The 18,039-nt window shown below is 47.4% G+C and overlaps 1 protein-coding gene across 1 annotated transcript in view; it reads left to right on the forward strand.

The window, feature by feature from the left end:
* trappc9 (trafficking protein particle complex subunit 9) overlaps nt 1–18,039 on the forward strand; it is a 217,845-nt gene that overhangs the window by 166,510 nt on the left and 33,296 nt on the right. The window contains exon 18 of the mRNA XM_056298382.1: nt 12,288–12,385. Within this exon, the coding sequence (XP_056154357.1) occupies nt 12,288–12,385 (98 nt within the window). The remainder of the gene's footprint in view (nt 1–12,287; nt 12,386–18,039) is intronic.

The following is an 18,039-nucleotide window of genomic DNA, read 5'->3' on the forward strand; positions in this document are numbered from 1 at the left end:
CAATTACCCCACTCTTCCGAGCCGCCCGGGTTGCTGCTCCACCCCCTCTGCCGATCCGGGGAGGGCTGCAGACTACCACATGCCTCCTCCCAACATGTGGAGTCGTCAGCCAACGTCTTTTCACCTGACAGTGAGGAGTTTCACCAGGGGAACGTAACGCGTGGGAGGATCACGCTATTCCCCCCAGTTCCCCCCTCCCCCCTGAACAGGCGCCCTGGCCGATCAGAGGAGGCGCTAGTGCAGCGACCAGGACACACACCCACATCCGGATTCCCACCCCACAGATACGACCAGTTGTGTCCGTAGGGACCCCCGACCAAGCCGGAGGTAACACAGGGATTCGATCCGGGGATCCCCGTGTTGGTAGGCACACCCCAGCAATGCTGATGTGTGCGTCTACCGCAGCACTCGTGTTAATGCATTGCTTAACGAGAGTCCCCTCCCGTATACCACTCCCTGTCTGCATCCTGGGGAGGTTGAGAGGGGGGAAAAACATAAAAATGTTGCTTTTGATTATTGAGGAAACCCAGGCAGTCCCCCTGCATTCATCTCGGTTCTCATGACCACAGCACGGTGATTCAGGGTGGTTTTGATATTGATCTGGTTAGCAGAGCTTTCATCTCCTCCCTCTCTCCACCAGTTTAACACAGCTCTGGCCGTGGCACCGATGTCAGAAGCAGAAACGCTAGAATGTTTTCTTGAATGGACATCACACTCACTGTTTCTCTGATATCCCATGTATCTCTTTCTCTCACATTCTGTTGCCCCCCCCCCCACACACACACACACATCCATTCTCTCTCATGCACACTCTCTCCCCCCCCTCGCTCTCTCTCCCCCTCTCTCTTGCTCTCTCTCTCCCCCCTCGCTCTCTCTCCCCCCTCTCTCTTGCTCTCTCTCCCCCTCTCTCTCCTCCTCCCCCGTCTTTCTCTCTCTCACTCTCCCTCTCCCCTTTGCTCTCTCTCTCCGCCTCCTCCCGTCTCTCCCCCTCCCCCCTTTCTCTCGCTCTCTCACTCTCCGCCTCCCCCCTCCCCCCCTCCCTCTCGCTCACTTGCTTCATTCCACCTGTCAGCTCTCCAACTCTGGGGCAGAATCTGGAGTGAAGGAGACAGATAGTGGTCCAATAATGGCCACTTGAGGTGAATCATTAGCTTTAATAATATCTGCAGTTTGAGCCATCCATTTCGGTGCGTCAGGCGGTAGATGCCGTTTTTCCACCGCTGAATCACCAGCCTCATCCCGTCCCCGTGCCCCTCCGCTCCCTGAACCCCATCCGAGTTCGACGTGCCAAGTCATCTCTTCTGTCTCACGAGTGTGATCCGCCGCCCAGAGAAGAAACCTCAAAAGGTTGTGGGATGATCCGAATGTGAAGTCTATGAAAGGTCCTGGCCCGTTTTAAAAGGAGTTTTGTTCCTTTGGCCGTTGAAGTTCTGAATTCACTGAACCTCTTAACTCTTAACTTAAGAACCTCTTAACTCTTAACTCTTGTGTTAAAGTATTGTTGTCACCCTCTTCTCTGTGTATGTTGTGTGGTATCTACAGTATGTGTACATGTATTTAATGTATGTGAGGCCCAGGACAAAAGCCATATCTATCTATCTATCTATCTATCTATCTATCTATCTATCTATCTATCTATCTATCTATCTATCTATCTATCTATCTATCTATCTATCTATCTATCTATCTATCTATCTATCTATCCATCCATCCATCCATCCATCCATCCATCCATCCATCCATCCATCCATCCATCCATCCATCCATCCATCCATCCATCCATCCACCCACCCATCCAAGGCATGGTGGTACAGTGGTTAGTGTGGTCGCCTCACAGCAAGAAGGTCCTGGGTTCGAGCCCCGGGGTAGTCCAACCTTGGTTGGTCGTCCCGGGTCGTCCTCTGTGTGGAGTTTGCATGTTCTCCCCGTGTCTCCGTGGGTTTCCTCCGGGGGCTCCGGTTTCCTCCCACAGTCCAAAGACATGTAGGTCAGGTGACTCGGCCACACTAAATTGCCCCTAGGTGTGAATGTGTGTGTGTGTGTGTGTGTCTGTGTGTGTGTGTTGGCCCTGTGATGGCCTGGCGGCCTGTCCAGGGTGTCTCCCCGCCTGCTGCCCAATGACTGCTGGGTTAGGCTCTGGCATCCTCACAACCCTGGGAGCAGGATCAGCGGTTTGGATAATGAATGAGTGAATGAGCTATCTATCCATTTATCCATCTAAAGGTAATGTCAGCGCGGCACTTGGCACTGAGCACAGCAGAAAATGTAGTAATACCAAACAACCACAACTCTTTTTCTCTTGAGCCAGTGAGAAGCGTTGACCACAGAGGCAGGCAGTGAACATAAGGAAAAAAGGTTTAAACGCTCCTTTTAGGAAACTTCATCACCAGGCATCGTGGGTATCGACCCTCAGCTGATGTTCCAAGAGAAATCTCTTGTTGCTTAGCTGTTTGCCTTTTCGCTGCCCGATCAAAAATCACCTGCAAAGTTAAACGACAGAGGTGACGTGAACATCTCAGGAACACACTTAAATGATAGCGGCGACACATGAATATCTCAGGAACACACGAGGACATTATTCGCTGCAGCGGACAGTTGCCTGTTGGGGATTCTGGATAGAGTGATCGATAACCGATAAAACATATTTGTTAATCATGCACGCTACCGAAGTTAAATAGCAGCACCGTGTATTAAGCTAAGCTGACTCAGAACAATTGCCCAACCACCACCACCACCACACCACAGTCAGGTATACGTAGACTGTATTTGTATTCTTTTTTTGCATTTTCTTGGAAATTTGGTTTTATATGTCATTATAAAAGGTATTAAGTCTTTGAGTCTATTAAGTCTTTGGACTGTGGGAGGAAACCGGAGCCCCCGGAGGAAACCCACACAGACACGGGGAGAACATGCAAACTCCACACAGAGGACGACCTGGGACGACCCCCGAGGTTGGACTACCCCTGGGCTCGAACCCAGGACCTTCTTGCTGTGAGGTGACCAAGCTAACCACTGTGCCACCGTGCCGCCTATTCGTACATTAAACGTGATAATAAAGCACAGACAGCCGTCGGTGATGCTATGCTGCGGATTTACTGATGTAATGTGTGTGTCATGTGAGCACGTGCGACTCTGAAAATCTTCACAGCACTCTTCTCCCATTAACAAACTACTACACCCACTGCCTCTCCCTCTCCCTCTCTCTCTCTCTCTCTCTCTCTCTCTCTCTCTCTCTCTCTCTCTCTCTCTCTCTCTCTCTCTCTCTCTCTCTCTCTCTCTCTCTCTCTCTCTCAGTCTTTGTGTATTTATGTGAGAGGAGGGAAAAGATCTTGTTAATTGAGTGGGCTGCATTCAAGAGTTCCATAATGTGTGGTGGTGGTGGTAGGAGGAGGAGGAGGAGGAGGAGGAGAGAAGTGTTCTCCTGTACTCCGCTGCACAGATAGACTTTGGGCATTTTCAGTGACCTCAGTGCAGAACTGCCCCCCCCCAAAAAAAAAGGAAGGACATTTGTGGAAATTGGGCACTCACACTGTCATGGTCTTGGCCTATTTTTTTTCCTCCCCAATTGTACCCGTCCAATTACCCCGTCCCGGTCACTGCTCCACCCCCTCTGTCGATCTGGGGAGGGCTGCAGACCACCACATGCCTCCTCCCATACATGTGGAGTCATCGGCCGCTTCTTTTCACCTGACAGTGAGGAGTTTCACCAGGGGGGGGTAGCACGTGGGAGGATCACGCTATTCCCCCCAGTTCCCCCTCCCACCCCGGACAGACGCCCCGACCGACCAGAGGAGGTGCTAGTGCAGTGACCAGGACACATACTCACACCCGGCTCCCCACCCGCAAACACGGCCAATTGTGTCCGTAGGGACGCCCGATTGAGACGGAGGTAACGCGGGGATTCGAACCAGAGACCCCTGTGTTGGTAGGCAATGGAATAGACTGCCACACTACCCGGACGCTGTCTTGGCCTATTTTATGACTCTAAATATATACCATCTCTTACACCCCGTCACTATATTTGTACTTTTACAGGGTAGGCGTCCCATGCACCATCTGGAGAGACGGGAGTTGAACTTTCTATCAGACACAGTTCAGTCACCATGGACAGTCTTTTCAAATCCCTGCAGACTGGCGTGAGCATTAAAGCAGAATTTGGAAGTGGTTATATTGCATTACTTTGCAATATTGAGCCTCTCCCCCTCTTCTCTCCATCTGTCTCGTCTCTTTTTCTCTCAGTCAAAACACAAACGCACACATTCACACGCTCGCCCAGACGCCACCCGGCCGGCTTCTCTGTCTTTTGAAAGCCTTTTCCTCAGACCGCGGCGTTATTAAGCCGTGCCATCTTACTTATTTCTCTCCATTATGGTCTGCACTTCTGTCGGCGGAGGACAGATCTGCATTCCCCGGGCTATTGAAGAGATGTCATCCAGCACAAAAAGAAGAGAAAAAAAAAGGGGTCTCGGCGATGGAGAGGGTTTCTAGGTGTTGGTAGAATTGATTTCCCTCCAGTGGATGTCTCTGTTTCCACTTCTCTCCCCATAGAAAATGCCCTTTTTTTTCTTTTTCTTTTTACCTCCACCCCTCCCTTGGGCTCTCCATCTCTGTCTTCATGTTTGCCTCTCCTCTCTCTCTCTCTCTCTGCTTAGCTGCTCTTTTCTCTCTTCTTCTATCTCTTCCCTTTTATCTGCCTCTCTGTGAGTTTCTCCTCCTTCTCCATTTCTTTCCTTACTTCACCTCGCTCCTTTTATCTCCCTCTCCTTCCCTGCCAAGCCTCCCTTTGCAGTCCTCTCTCCTCCCCCCTCACTTAATCTTTATTGCTTTTCTCCTCTGTGTCTGTTTCTTTTCCCCTTGGGGTTCAGTGTGTGTCATAGTTTGATTCAGGTTCTGGTGTGAAATCTGAAATTACACCTGTACAGGTTTTGGTTGTTAAATACAGTTTAACATAGTAAACAGTTTGTCTGCCTGTCTGTCCGTTTGTCTGTAGTTTTTACTGATCTATTTAAAGTAAATGTCCAATATTGACCCAGAATTTAGGATTTTTTTTATTCCCATATAGTGTGCTTTACAGCACTTTACTTTCCTTGTTGAAAAATACACAATGTATTATTACTTTCGGCTGCTCCCGTTAGGGGGCGCCACAGCCGATCATCCGTTTCCATCTCTTCCTGTCCTCTGCATCTTCCTCTGTCACACCAGCCACCTGCACGTCCTCCCTCACCACATCCATAAACCTCCTCTTTGGCCTTCCTGTTTTCCTCTTCCCTGGCAGCTCCATATTCAGCATCCTTCTCCCAATATACCCAGCAGCTCTCCTCCACACATGTCCACACCATCTCAATCTTGTCTCTCTTGCTTTGTCTCCAAACCGTCCAACCTGAGCTGTCCCTCTAACATACTCGTTCCTAATCCTGTCCTTCTTCATCACTCCCAATGGAAATCTTAACATCTTCAACTCTGCCACCTCCAGCTCCACCTCCTGTCTTTTCGTCAGTGCCACTGTCTCCAAACCATACAGCATAGCTGGTCTAAATACCATCCCTTTCAGTCTTGCTAGTACACGTCTGTCTTAAATCACTCTTGACACTTTTCACCGCCCTGCCTGCACTCTCTTCTTCAGCTCTGTTCTGCACGTCTGTTACTTTGAAAAGTTGACATCAAGTATTTAAACTCATACGCCTTCCTCACCTCTATCCCTTGCATCCTCACCATTCCACTGTCCTCCCTCTCATTCATGCATATGTATTCCGTCTTGCTCCTACTGACTTTAATTCCTCCTCTCTCCAGTGCATACCTCCACCTCTCCAGGCTCTCCTCACCCTGCTCCCTACTCTCACTACAGTTCACAATGTCATCCGCGAATATCATAGTCCGGAGACTCCTGCCTGATCTCGTCCGTAAACCTGTCCATCACCATTGCAAACAAGAAAGGGCTCAGAGCCGATCCTTCATGTAATCCCACCTCCACCTTGAATCCATCCATCATTCCTACCCCACACCTCACTACTTTCACACTGCCCTCATACATATCCTGCACCACTCTTATATATACCTGTCTGCCATTCCCGACTTCCTCATACAATACCACACCTCCTTTCTCGGCACCCTGTCGTATGCTTTCTCTAAATCTACAAAGACACAATGTAACTCCTTCTGGCCTTCTCTATACTTCTCCATCAACATTCTCAAAGCTAACATCACATCTGTGGTGCTCTTATGTGGCATGAAACCATACTGCTGCTCGCTGATCATCACCTCTCCTCTTAACCTAGCTTCTATTACTCTTTCCCATATCTTCATGCTGTGGCTGATCAACTTTATACCTCTGTAGTTGCTACAGTTCTGCATATTACCCTTATTCCTGAAAAGTGGTACCAGTATACGGCTCTTCCACTCAGGTATCCTCTCAGTTTCCAAGTTGTGTTAAACAATCTAGTTAAAAACTCCACTGCCATCTCTCCTAAACACCTCCATGCCTCCACCTGAGCGGTCCCTCTAATATGCTCATTCCTAATCCTGTCCGTCTTCGTCACTCCCAATGAAAATCTTAGCATCTTCAACTCTGCCACCTCCAGCTCCTCCTCCTGTCTTTTCATCTTTCTTTGTGCTGGAATAACACTTTGAAACCAGCACCTATCAGTTTGCAGATCCAAGGGATTGACTGGCTGGTGGTCTGTGTTCCGCTGATCTCCGTTTGATTTTTCGCCTTCCTCCTACAGCATGTGACTTTTTTGCCAGCCCCCTTTTCCACACTAACCTGTCCACTGTCTCCACTAAGACCTCAGCTGCTTCGATATCGTGACTTACTTCGAGTCACCTTGTTGTTCCTTCTTGAGGATGTCTCTTCGTTCTGACTGCGGTTGCGTAACACTTCAGCAGCTGGCTTGACTTATCAGTTTCCCTGTGTGGTGGATCTGAGGTGCAGTCTACCCCCGTTCATTAGCGGGCCACTTCTGCGTTCAGTTTGAAAAAACCGAGGGTCACTTTCAAGTCTGCTTGGTGTCGTCCTCCACTTTTGAGAGGAATTCAAAAATCCACCGACTGAAATGGAGACAAATGGTTTGAAAACCCTATTGGCAGTTTTGAATTATTTATTCAGCACAGATTTTGGTACCCGGTGTAGTAGCTCAACTTGAATACTCATCAAAATGGTGTTTTCATAATCCTGTGCCCTCCGGTACAGAAGATTAATCTTCAACATTCTTCCAGTCAAACTCTTAAGCAAGTGTAGCTCACAAAGCTGTCGTGCTTTATTTGATGTCATGTTATGCTAGCGCCCACATCTCTCAGATGTGGACCGGCGTCGTAGCAAATGCCGTGAACATGCAATGGTGGTTTCTATATCCCCGGTCCTGTCCGTTCAATTTATCTTGGGTATTTAGTGTGCGAGCATCGGGCCTGCATTTCCTAACTACTCTTGCAGTTGGGTGGTCTGATTGATCACCTCAACTAAACGCCCTGGCCTATAAATCAGCGCCGCGCCCCGTTCATCCGGTTAATCATGTCCTCCGACGAAGACAAAGAGACAATTAAAGAAACACAGATAGCCCTCGAAAAAAATATGCTCCTTTAATTGCCCCGACAGTTTATTAGGGACTCGGGGAAGCTCAAGTTAAGCCTCCATTAACCCTGGGATATAAGGGGGGAAAGAGGTGACTGATAGGAGAGCAAAACGGACAGGTATTTTCAGTTAAAAGGAAATTATCTCTCTCTCTCTCTCTCTCTCTCTCTCTCTCTCTCTCTCTCTCTCTCTCTTTCTCATCTATATAAATATTTATGCACACACACACACAGATGTTTGTGTGTGTGTGTGTGTGTGTGTGTGTGTGTGTGTGTGTGTGGGTGGGTGAGTGGGTGGAGGTGGATGGAATAGCACATTATTAGCAGGCATAATACTGAGTAGCCTTCTGTGTGTCTCTGAAAATGCTGCCAAAATTGGCGTCCGGGTAGCATAGCGGTCTATTCCGTTGCCTACCAACACGAGGCTCGCCGGTTCAAATCCCTAGGTTACCTCGGGCTTGGTCAGGCGTCCCTACAGACACAATCGGCCGTGCCTGCGGGTAGGAAGGCGGATGTGGGTGTGTGTCCTGGTCGCTGCACTAGCGCCGTGGGACGGGGCGCCTGTTTGGGGGGGGTGGGGGAACTGGGGGGAATAGAATAGCGTGATCCTTTCACACGCTACGTTCCCCTGGTGTACTTGGCCAATTACCCCACTCTTCTGAGCCGTCCCGGTCGCTGCTCCAGACTACCACATGCCTCCGCCGATACATGTGGAGTCACCAGCCACTTCTTTTCACCTGAAAGTGAGGAGTTTCACCAGGGGGGAGTAGCGCATCAGAGGATCACGCTATTCCCCCCAGTTGCCCCTCCCCCCCGAACAGGTGCCCCCCGACCGACCAGAGGAGGCGGTAGTGCAGTGACCAGGACACACACCTACATCCGACTTCCCACCCGCAGACACGGCCAATTGTGTTTGTAGGGAAGCCAGACCAAGCCCGGAGGTAACACAGGGATTCGAGCCGACGATCCCCGTGTTGGTAGGCAATGGAGTAGACCGCTACACTACCCGGACGTCTCAGAACTACAACTCATTCTTGGTTTCCCACTTCCTTCAATGGGCCACATTGGAATAGGCTACATTGTGGAAGAAAATGTTGAATTACAATGCTACATACAGTTGTTGTAGCGGTTGCCCTATTGGGGCAGCATTCCACAAATTGCCCATCAGTGACGTCAATGGCGGACACTTTTCTGCACAAATTTGCCGGCATTTCAGAGACACACAAAACGCTCAACTGATGCAGCATTTTACCTACAACGTATATAGACTCTTGACAGTTGTGATCGCTTCCCTTTTAGGCAGAAGTTACTAAGCATTTCTTTATGAAAAGGAAGTTCTGGAATGATTTCCGTTCTTAGCTTATATTTTTTAACTGTCTTACAGAGTGCTAACATCAGTCTCATTACACAACCGCAGGGAATTATTTATCTCATAATATCTCCTGCCGGCTTGACGTCTCATATCGTGGACAGAAGCTTGTTTGTTTTTTTTTTGCCGTTTCTGTTCTGTGATATCCTTTCCTTTCATCTGTCATTATGGGGAGAAAAAACAGCCACTTGAGGGTAAAATTAACCTTTTTGAAAACGGAGCATCGTTTCTCCCGGCTTGATCTAAATTACAAATTGGTCCTCTTAAGATCTGCATGAGAAAAGCAGGCGCAGGATGATGCTGCGATGGCCTGTCTGCAGCAGGCCTGCAGGCCTGATGAAAGCACCGCCACCTTTTGATGTCATGACAAGGACTGATGAGTACTTCACACCGTCCCTCCTCTTCATCTCATACTGCTAATGTACATGTGTTTTGCTGCCATTTTGCGTACATACGTCTGGCTAGAATGAGGAGCATGCATGCTCACGCATTCATTATTGACACACACCCGCACATTTGCGCAAGCCATTGTGCAGTTTCACAGAACGTTGAGTCGGTTCATCTGGGCACGGTGTTACTGAGAGAAACGTTTTGTCACTCATCTAAGTGACCTCTTCAGTCTCAAATGACTGCAGGTATCCCCACCCTTACAAACAATATCAGTGACATAACGACTGAAAATAATGATCGGTTTCATATTCAAATTGTCATGACCATTAATCAGGAACACTTTATTAGTCATTTCACTTCGTGCACTTGCTACATGAAATGAAACGAAATGCCGTTTCCCCCAGCCCACAGTAGTACACCACAAAGACAAAAACACATCCAAAAACTGCAAGAACACACGTACCCAAACTAACACATATATCCAAAGTAAACAAGAAAATCACTTTCCAAGGGAACGAACGCCAGCCAGGATGACTGTCAGAACGGCCAGTCTGCATGAGCTAGCAGTTAGCTTAGCCCGCTCCACTTCCGCGTCCTGTCAGACCGCCCTTGGCATTTCCTCCTTGGGCTCATCTCCAGGCAGGGGCTGTGGTCCCCGGGCCCACCAGACGAAGCAGACCGAGCTCTCCCAGCCGATCCAGCATCAGCTCTCCCACCCAGAAACCCTCAACACATCTCCCCACACTCCTCACAACACCACCGTCAGTGCCAGGTGAAGCTGCCGCCAGACCGCACTCGGTGTGTTATCAGAACTGCCAGTCTGCGGGGGCTAACAGTTAGCTTAGCCTGCCCCGCTCTCCCAGCCAATCCAGCGCCAGCTCTTCCAGCCATCAAACGAAGACAAAACTTACACGTAGAAGTGGACAAAGACACTGCATGGATGGTACTGGGTGAGGCCGCCGCAAATGTGAATTCGCGCCGCCATCTTCCGACACCGGCACTGGGTGAGGCCGCTGCAAATACGAATTCGCGCAGCCATCTTCCCACACCGGAAGCCAGTGGTAATTAGAGTTACAATGGCCATGTGTACTATTCACAGAAGATTGGGGAATAGTTGCGAACACAGCATTGTAAGATGGTGACAGATGTACTGTTAGCGCCCCCCCCCCTCGGTTCAGGGATGTCCATTCCCTCTTCACATAGATGGCCTCTTTGACTCCCCATTCAAACCACTTTTCCTCCCTATCCTCTTCCTTGAAACAGTGGCCACTGGCCTGTAGATGGGTATAGACCGCAGAGCCCTGGCCTGACGTGTTAGCTCTTCTGTGTTGTGCCATCCTCTTGGCCAGCATCTGTTTGGTTTCCTCGATGTACAAGTCATGACAAGCCTTCCGGCACTTAACAGCATACACTATATTGCTCTGTTTTTGCCTGGGGACCAGATTCTTGGGATGGGCCAATTTCAACTATCAAATCGTCGTCAATAGTCATATAGTGTCGTAACCTTTTTGTGTGAAATGATTAAGAAATATCATATATTCTATATTTGCTTCAGTTTATTCTGTTTTTTGAAAAACTTGAAAATATGACTTAGGCCATTATTTTAAGAAGGTGACGAAATGTCCCCCATCACCAATCGCAGTGTCACATTCTAACAAAGCTAATTTGTCATTTTTCACATCCTCCCTGGTAAACTCGATGTGGTTGTCCACCGAGTTAATGTGGTCAGTCAAATATGTGGTACGTCCTGAGATTAAATTTTAACTCAGGTGTCAGCCACAAGCCTGAACAAATGGCTAGGTGGTGTCCCTACGTGGCTTGCTCTTGTGAGCCTTCCCATGCCGGTAAACAGAGACAAACTTCACCGCATCTGCCGATGAGGCTGAGCTAGTGCTAACAATAGCAGGTCTGCTGTCAGGCCCGGGGCTAAGGCTATCTGGAGTGCCCATCAGGTCTAATGTAATCCTAGCCAAAAGAAGCTGCTCTAACTCACGGACACGTCTCGCTAGTAGAGACAACCTATCTGTAACTGAGAACAGTCACCACACACCATCGCTTTAACGAGAGTACTTTGACTGCAAATGCAATAGAGTTAACAGCTAAGCTAGGCTAAGCTCAGAGCTAGCAAACAAACTAGGAAGTAAAAGGCTGCCCACTAAACACAATTCATTTGAGAAAGAAAACTAGAGAATGTAGCGATAAGTGAACTAAGCACAGAAAATAGCGAAATCAATAGGACAAATGAAGAGGTTATGGCAGAATATAGAGAAGAGATAGTAAGAGAATAAACAGCAGTTATCGATCTCATGAAGCTGAATCTCATGAAGGTGGCAGCCTGAAACAGCTAGCAGCTAAACTACAGCCTCTTTGTTGTTTGTTTGCCTATCCAATTTCATATCTGAAATTTGGTAGCTGATGTGGGAGTGGATATGTGTATTTGGATCTTTCACAATGGAATACACTGTACTTTATATTTGTCCCCTTTTATAAATTGGGACGGCACGGTGGCACAGTGGTTAGCGTGGTCGCCTCACAGCAAGAAGGTGCTCGGTTCTAGCCCCGGGGTTGTCCAACCTTGGCGGGTCGTCCCAGGTCATCCTCTGTGTGGAGTTTGCATCTTCTCCCCGTGTCTGCGTGGGTTTCCTCCAGGTGTTCCGGTTTCCTCCCACAGTCCAAAGACTTGTAGGTCAGGTGATTCGGCCGTACTAAATTGTCCCTAGGTGTGAATGTGTGTGTGTGTGTGTGTGTGTGTGTGTGTGTGTGTGTGTGTGTGTGTGTGTGTGTGTGTGTGTGTGTGTGTGTGTTGGCCCTGTGATGGACTGGCAGTTTGTCCAGGGTGTCTCCCTGCCTGCCGCTCAGTGACTGCTGGGGTGGGCTGCTGCGACCCTGAGAGCAGGATAAGCAGTTTGGATAATGGATGGAAGGATTATAAATGTTGATTTAATGTTGCTTTATCTTTTCACAGTACCCGCCAGTGTCATCTCCTGCTTGACATCTTTAACTCCACGGAGCACGAGCTTACCATCAGTGCAAAGAACAATCAAGACCTGGTGCTGCATGCCAGTGAGTGCCAGAGGTGAGTAAAACGCCCACTCAGATCACATTCAGTAGATTTAGGTTATTCACTACAAAGTTGCCATGTTGTATCTCGAGATTTAGCCCTACGAAGTGTCTTCCAAAGCTCGTAAGTTTATCTAATTTGTGAAATGATAGAATGCAAAACCAGCAAGTCCTCCAACCCATACGACCACATAGGTCGGTTTGGCCTCTAACATGAGCCACAGGAGCATTTCCTGAATTAGCGCCCCCTATTGGCGGCAGGAGATATGCTACAGATACTTTTTGCCTATGTGCATTGTGGGTTTTTAAAACAATTTCAGAACAACAGGCTATGTAGTCAGTGCGTTTTTGTGTTGCTTCGCCGTCTAGTATAGTAACTAAGATTGCTATTGGCAGTATGTTTACCTATGAATGACGTCATAAGAGCTAACTTAACGTTAGCCAAAAGTTAGCAAGTCAGCTAGCGTGGACATTATAACCGCTATGTGACATTAAACTTTGCTTTTATTAATATTCATTCTCGCGACAACTTATGGAAGGAGATCGCTTATTGTTACAGGGAAAGTAACGTGTTATAATTACAGAGGACCGCGAGGAAGCAGCTTATAGCGTAACTGTAGGTCGTAACAAGCTGCTTGTACAAACGACCTACGGGGTCGTTTTTTGGTGGAGGACAGTCTCTGCAAAACAGTACTACAGTTTAAACAATAAAAAAGGGTCAATTACAGTCAAGAGAAAAGCAACATTATCAGAGTTGGCACAGTTGAACTAGAAAGCATAAACCAGAACAACTGAACACAATGGAGGAGAAAAAAATCCAACAGCAATGCCCATAACTGATAAGTCAGAAATAAAGTGCTCATGATGATGTAATGATTTTTTGAGAATCCAATACACTGATACACATGGTTTGACGTGCTTTATTGCGAGACAAAATAACAAAAGCACTTACAATATTGAGTGTAACACAAATATTTGTGTTATACTTTGGATTTGTAATACTGATTGGTTTTGACACAAACAAGTGTGAAACATCACAAACATAACATTTTCTCCATCCCAAACAAATGAAGTCCATCAGCAACTGCGAGCGACCGAGGGTGCTATTTTTAATTGTACAAGGCGACCACTGAGTTAGACCTAATGGCAGTGATGACGGCATGACGCTGACGTCCAGTCTCACACAGCACGCAGAGCTTGTCGGTCTGCGTCTCACCGCTGAACTTAAACTTTTATACTCGGCTTGTATGACTGGTTTGATTTTACTTGATGCTATGCTACTCTCAGCACTCTGAAAACCTAGTGTATATATGAAACGATGTCTACGAAAATACAGGATGGTGGCCCAGTAGTTAGCACTGTCGCTGACAGTAAGAAGGTCCTGGGTTTGAACCCCAGGCCGTCCCAGGTCCTTTCTGTGTGGAGTTTGCATGTTCTCCCCGTGTCTGTGTGGGTTTCCTCTGGGTGCTCCGGTTTCCTCCCACCACCAAAAAGACATGCATGCTAGGGTTAATACTCCTGCCTGTGCCCCTGAGCAAGGCAATGGAAAGAAGAGCTGGAGTTGGTCCCTGGGCGCTGCAGCTGCCCACTGCTCCTGTACAGCAGGATGTGTTAAATGCAGAGGACACATTCACTGCAAGAATACAGTGTCCGTAAAGTGGCTTACTGATTCAATACAGGAGGACCCCGTTATATAAGGGACAGGGTTTTCTCGACAACCCTTCATCAGATCGACTCTACACTTGGCGGGTGTATTGCTGGGGACCCAAGGTATTGCAGTGTCGAGTGTGAAATTGTCTGGATGAGCGGTTCTCGAGAAAGCTGCAAGCAGTAAAGTTTTCAGCAAAATTAGTATAGCTGCATGATATGGTGAAAGAGTCATATTGCGATTATTGTGGACAATATTGCGATTGCAATATAATAAACAAATTTATACATATACAAATAATGCCAATTTGTCATGTCGCCGCGACCTGAAGCGCTTTTCATTTTGCATATTTTACACAAAACCTCTTTCTGCTCAGTGTCGCTGAGCTTGAATCCAAAATGTCGCCTTATAACAGAGGTTGCGTTCTTTGTTTTTGTTTTTGTTTTTTGTTTTTTTGTTGACCACCAGTTCATCAGCGTTAACCTGTTTGTTGACGTTGGTATCCATTTTTTTCCTCTTTCTGGTCTGCACACAGCACACCGGATAGTCATGTGACCGTAGACTGCACACGCTTCACTGCCTAAACAGAAACTGATTGGTCATCTCTTAATTATGGGCGTAGACATGCAGACTGCACATAAACAGACATTCACACACACACACATTTTATTATTGAATTGAATCGCAGCCTTTTGCGGTTGTATAATTGCACAGGCTGACATCACGATTGTGATTAGATGAATCGTGCAGCACTAGAAATTAGTCTCAATATATTCTGCTTCTTCACTTCCCAAGGAGTCAATGAGCGGAAGCACGAATGGCGCCGCCACTCTGCCATTGCAACCCACTGTGTGATCGGAGGGGGATTGCACCCATATTCCTTCGAATGTTGAGAGTGAAGTTTGGATGAACGGGAACTGCACTAGTAACATGTAAAACACCAACTTGTACAAGCGAGTGATATTACGTTCGCAGTATGGTAGCTAAAATAAGTTCCACTCACACTGGCACCAACGTTGGTCAAAGACACAGCTATCCATAGTTGTCACGTGACGTCACATTCATATTGGAACGCCCACCTGGCAGGCAAAGCGCTTCCCAAACGGCAGCATTATTGATCCATCCAGAACGAAAATACATTTAACTGTCTGTACTCAAGCTTTCATCCTGGCGGCGGTGTAAGGAGAGGGATTCTCCGCAAGATATATTATGTAAACATCGCCAAATTGGAGCTCTGGCAGGGACTTCGCTGTTTTTAGAGACTGAAATACTGCGGCGGGTGCTGTATATGGATCATAAGTGCCCAACACCTGTAGTTTGTTAATATATCTTTGTTTTTCTTCTTTCATAAGGTGATCCAAATAGTCGTTGCTTGGAACAGCTGGAAAAATGACAGGTCTGTGCTGCTCTACTGAGTTTCCACCGTTGGCCGCCACGCGGGAACTTTGTTTTGCCCGCCAGGGCTCCAAGCCAGTCATGTGACTGAAAACTATGAATTGCTACAGTTATGTCGTTATAGCTAAGTGTATATCACCATGACAAAGTGCATTATGGGGCGGCACGGTGGAGCAGTGGTTATCGGGGTAGTTTCACAGCAAGAAGGTCCTGGGTTCAAGCCCCGGGGTAGTTCAATCTTGGGGGATGTCCAGGGTCATTATCTGTGTGGAGTTTGCATGCTCTCCCCGTGTCTGTGTGGGTTTCCTCTGGGTGCTCCAGTTTCCTCCCACAGTCCAAAGACTACATGTCTTCGGACTGTGGTCAGGTGAATCGGCCATACGTGTGTGTGTGTGTGTGTGTGTGTGTGTGTGTGTGTCGGCCCGCCCTGGGATGGCCTGGCAGCCTGTCCAGGGTGTCTTCCCGCCTGCCGCCCAATGACTGCTGGGATAGGCTCCAGCATCCTCGCAACCCTGAGAGCAGGATAAGTGGTTTGGATAATGGATGGATGGATGGAAAGTGCATTATTCAGGCATTTTCAGTGGTGTAACTGGGAAACTGGGCATGCTTGTCATAACAGAAATGGATCGTAAGATTGTGGTGTTTTTGCGATTTCAGCGTAGAGGATTGTGATGTTTGTCGCAACTTCAGCAATATCTGCTGCCTTACATTCGAAACACAGCTCCGCTCACTCACCGGAGCTGCGCCAGTCTGCAAATGCGTGTTGAAATGCTATTACGCATGACCTGTAAACAATCAGATAGTGCTTGTGGGCGGGACGTTGCTTGAGACTACAGAGTGGTGACTACAGACAGAGAGAGGCGGCTTCATCAGAGTCATAGTAATGCAATTTTAAATCAGTTTATTTTATTGCTAATCTGATAAAAATATAACAATTCCTGACAACAATAACAATCATGAAAATGCCGAATCAGCCAGGCCGATAATCGGTCAACTCCTCCTACAAAGTACTCCACTATGATTCCTGTCACTGCTTTCTCTCCAGAGCATCCTCAGCCGTGAGTCAGGGGTACACAGCAGTGAGTCATACGCCCCCCTCCACAGGGAAAGGATGCCGTTTTATGAGAGGGAAAAAAAAAGGGAGGGGGGGGGGTGGATGAATCTCTGTTCAGATACATCCAGACAGGAGACAGAGGCATTTCATAGATTCATTTCCACCACAGAAATGAAGACAAACAAATATAAATAAATAAATCCAAAAGAAAAATCTTCACTGCCCAAAACAATGAAAAGAAAACACAACATTTGGAAGCACTGATGGATTGTCTAATGATGTTGGAGCAGGGGTTCTGTTGCAGATGCTAAGTGTTTTTCACATGTACAAAAAGCACAGCTGGTATCGCAGCTGCATTGGAAATTCGACCGTAAAACAGACGAACACTCTATTTCATTTTCACATGTACCGCTTATGATTTATAGTGTTGCTCACATCAAGATAGATAGATAGATTGTTAGATAGAGTGTTTATTAGCCACACGACCAAGGCCGGTGGAGTTTCGGTACAATATGTAGAAACTCTGCAGCAAAATACAAATATGGACAACAGGAGAAACAATACAATGAAACAATACAGTGATACAGAACATGTTATAGAACATATTATACACAGCCACATACAGTAGGTGAATGGTACATATCTGCAAACCTGATCACGAAACCCATGATAGAATCAAACAAGCCTCTGTAGCCTTCGGCAAACTCTGACGTAAGGTCTTCCAAAACAAACACTTCCACCTGCACACCAAAATTGCCGTTTACAAAGTCGTCTGCATCACAACTCTCCTATACAGCTGTGAAGTCTGGGTCACATACAGCTGCCGCCTAAGGTTGCTGGAGCGGTTCCACATAAGATGTCTGCAGCAAATCATGGTGATCACGTGGCGTGACCGTGTTCCCCATGCCAAGATTCTTGCTAGGATAAACTGCAAGAGCACAGAATCCACGGTCACTGAACACCAACTGTGCTGGTTTGGGCATGTCATCAGGATGCCTCAAGAACACCTGCCACATCAAGTCCAGTATGGACAGCTTCATCTGGGCCACCGGTCCACAGGTGGTGAGAAGAAGCAATACAAAGACCAACTAAAAACATCGCTGAAGAAGCGTTGTATTGAGCCTTTGAGACTGGAGCAAGCTGCCATCAACCTTTCCATCTGGCGGGAGATCTGCCACAGAGGTATAGAACAGCTGGAAATGGAGAGGAATGCGAAAAAACAGCAGACTAAGGAGACACACAACCATGCTTTGCCCCCACTAACTCAAGACTTCATATGCCCAACGTGCAATAAAAACTGGTGGATTGGAGTCTGCAGTCATCAAAGAACACACCGTTAATGAGGAAGGATGTCATCACCGGACTCGATGGACTACCAGCAGCAGTGCCAGTAGTGTGTGAGGAGGCGACTAGAGGGAGGAATTCAGGGATCAAGACCACTATCTGTCTCGGATTTGCTCTAGGAGTGAATGAAGCACAGCTACGTTATCTCTTGTAGACAAAGTAAACGTTGGCACTTAATTTATTTTTTCACACAAGAGAATTAAACATCGTAGAAAA

This window comes from Lampris incognitus, chromosome 18 (genome assembly GCF_029633865.1).
Source record: "Lampris incognitus isolate fLamInc1 chromosome 18, fLamInc1.hap2, whole genome shotgun sequence".
In the NCBI taxonomy this organism is placed as follows: domain Eukaryota; kingdom Metazoa; phylum Chordata; class Actinopteri; order Lampriformes; family Lampridae; genus Lampris; species Lampris incognitus.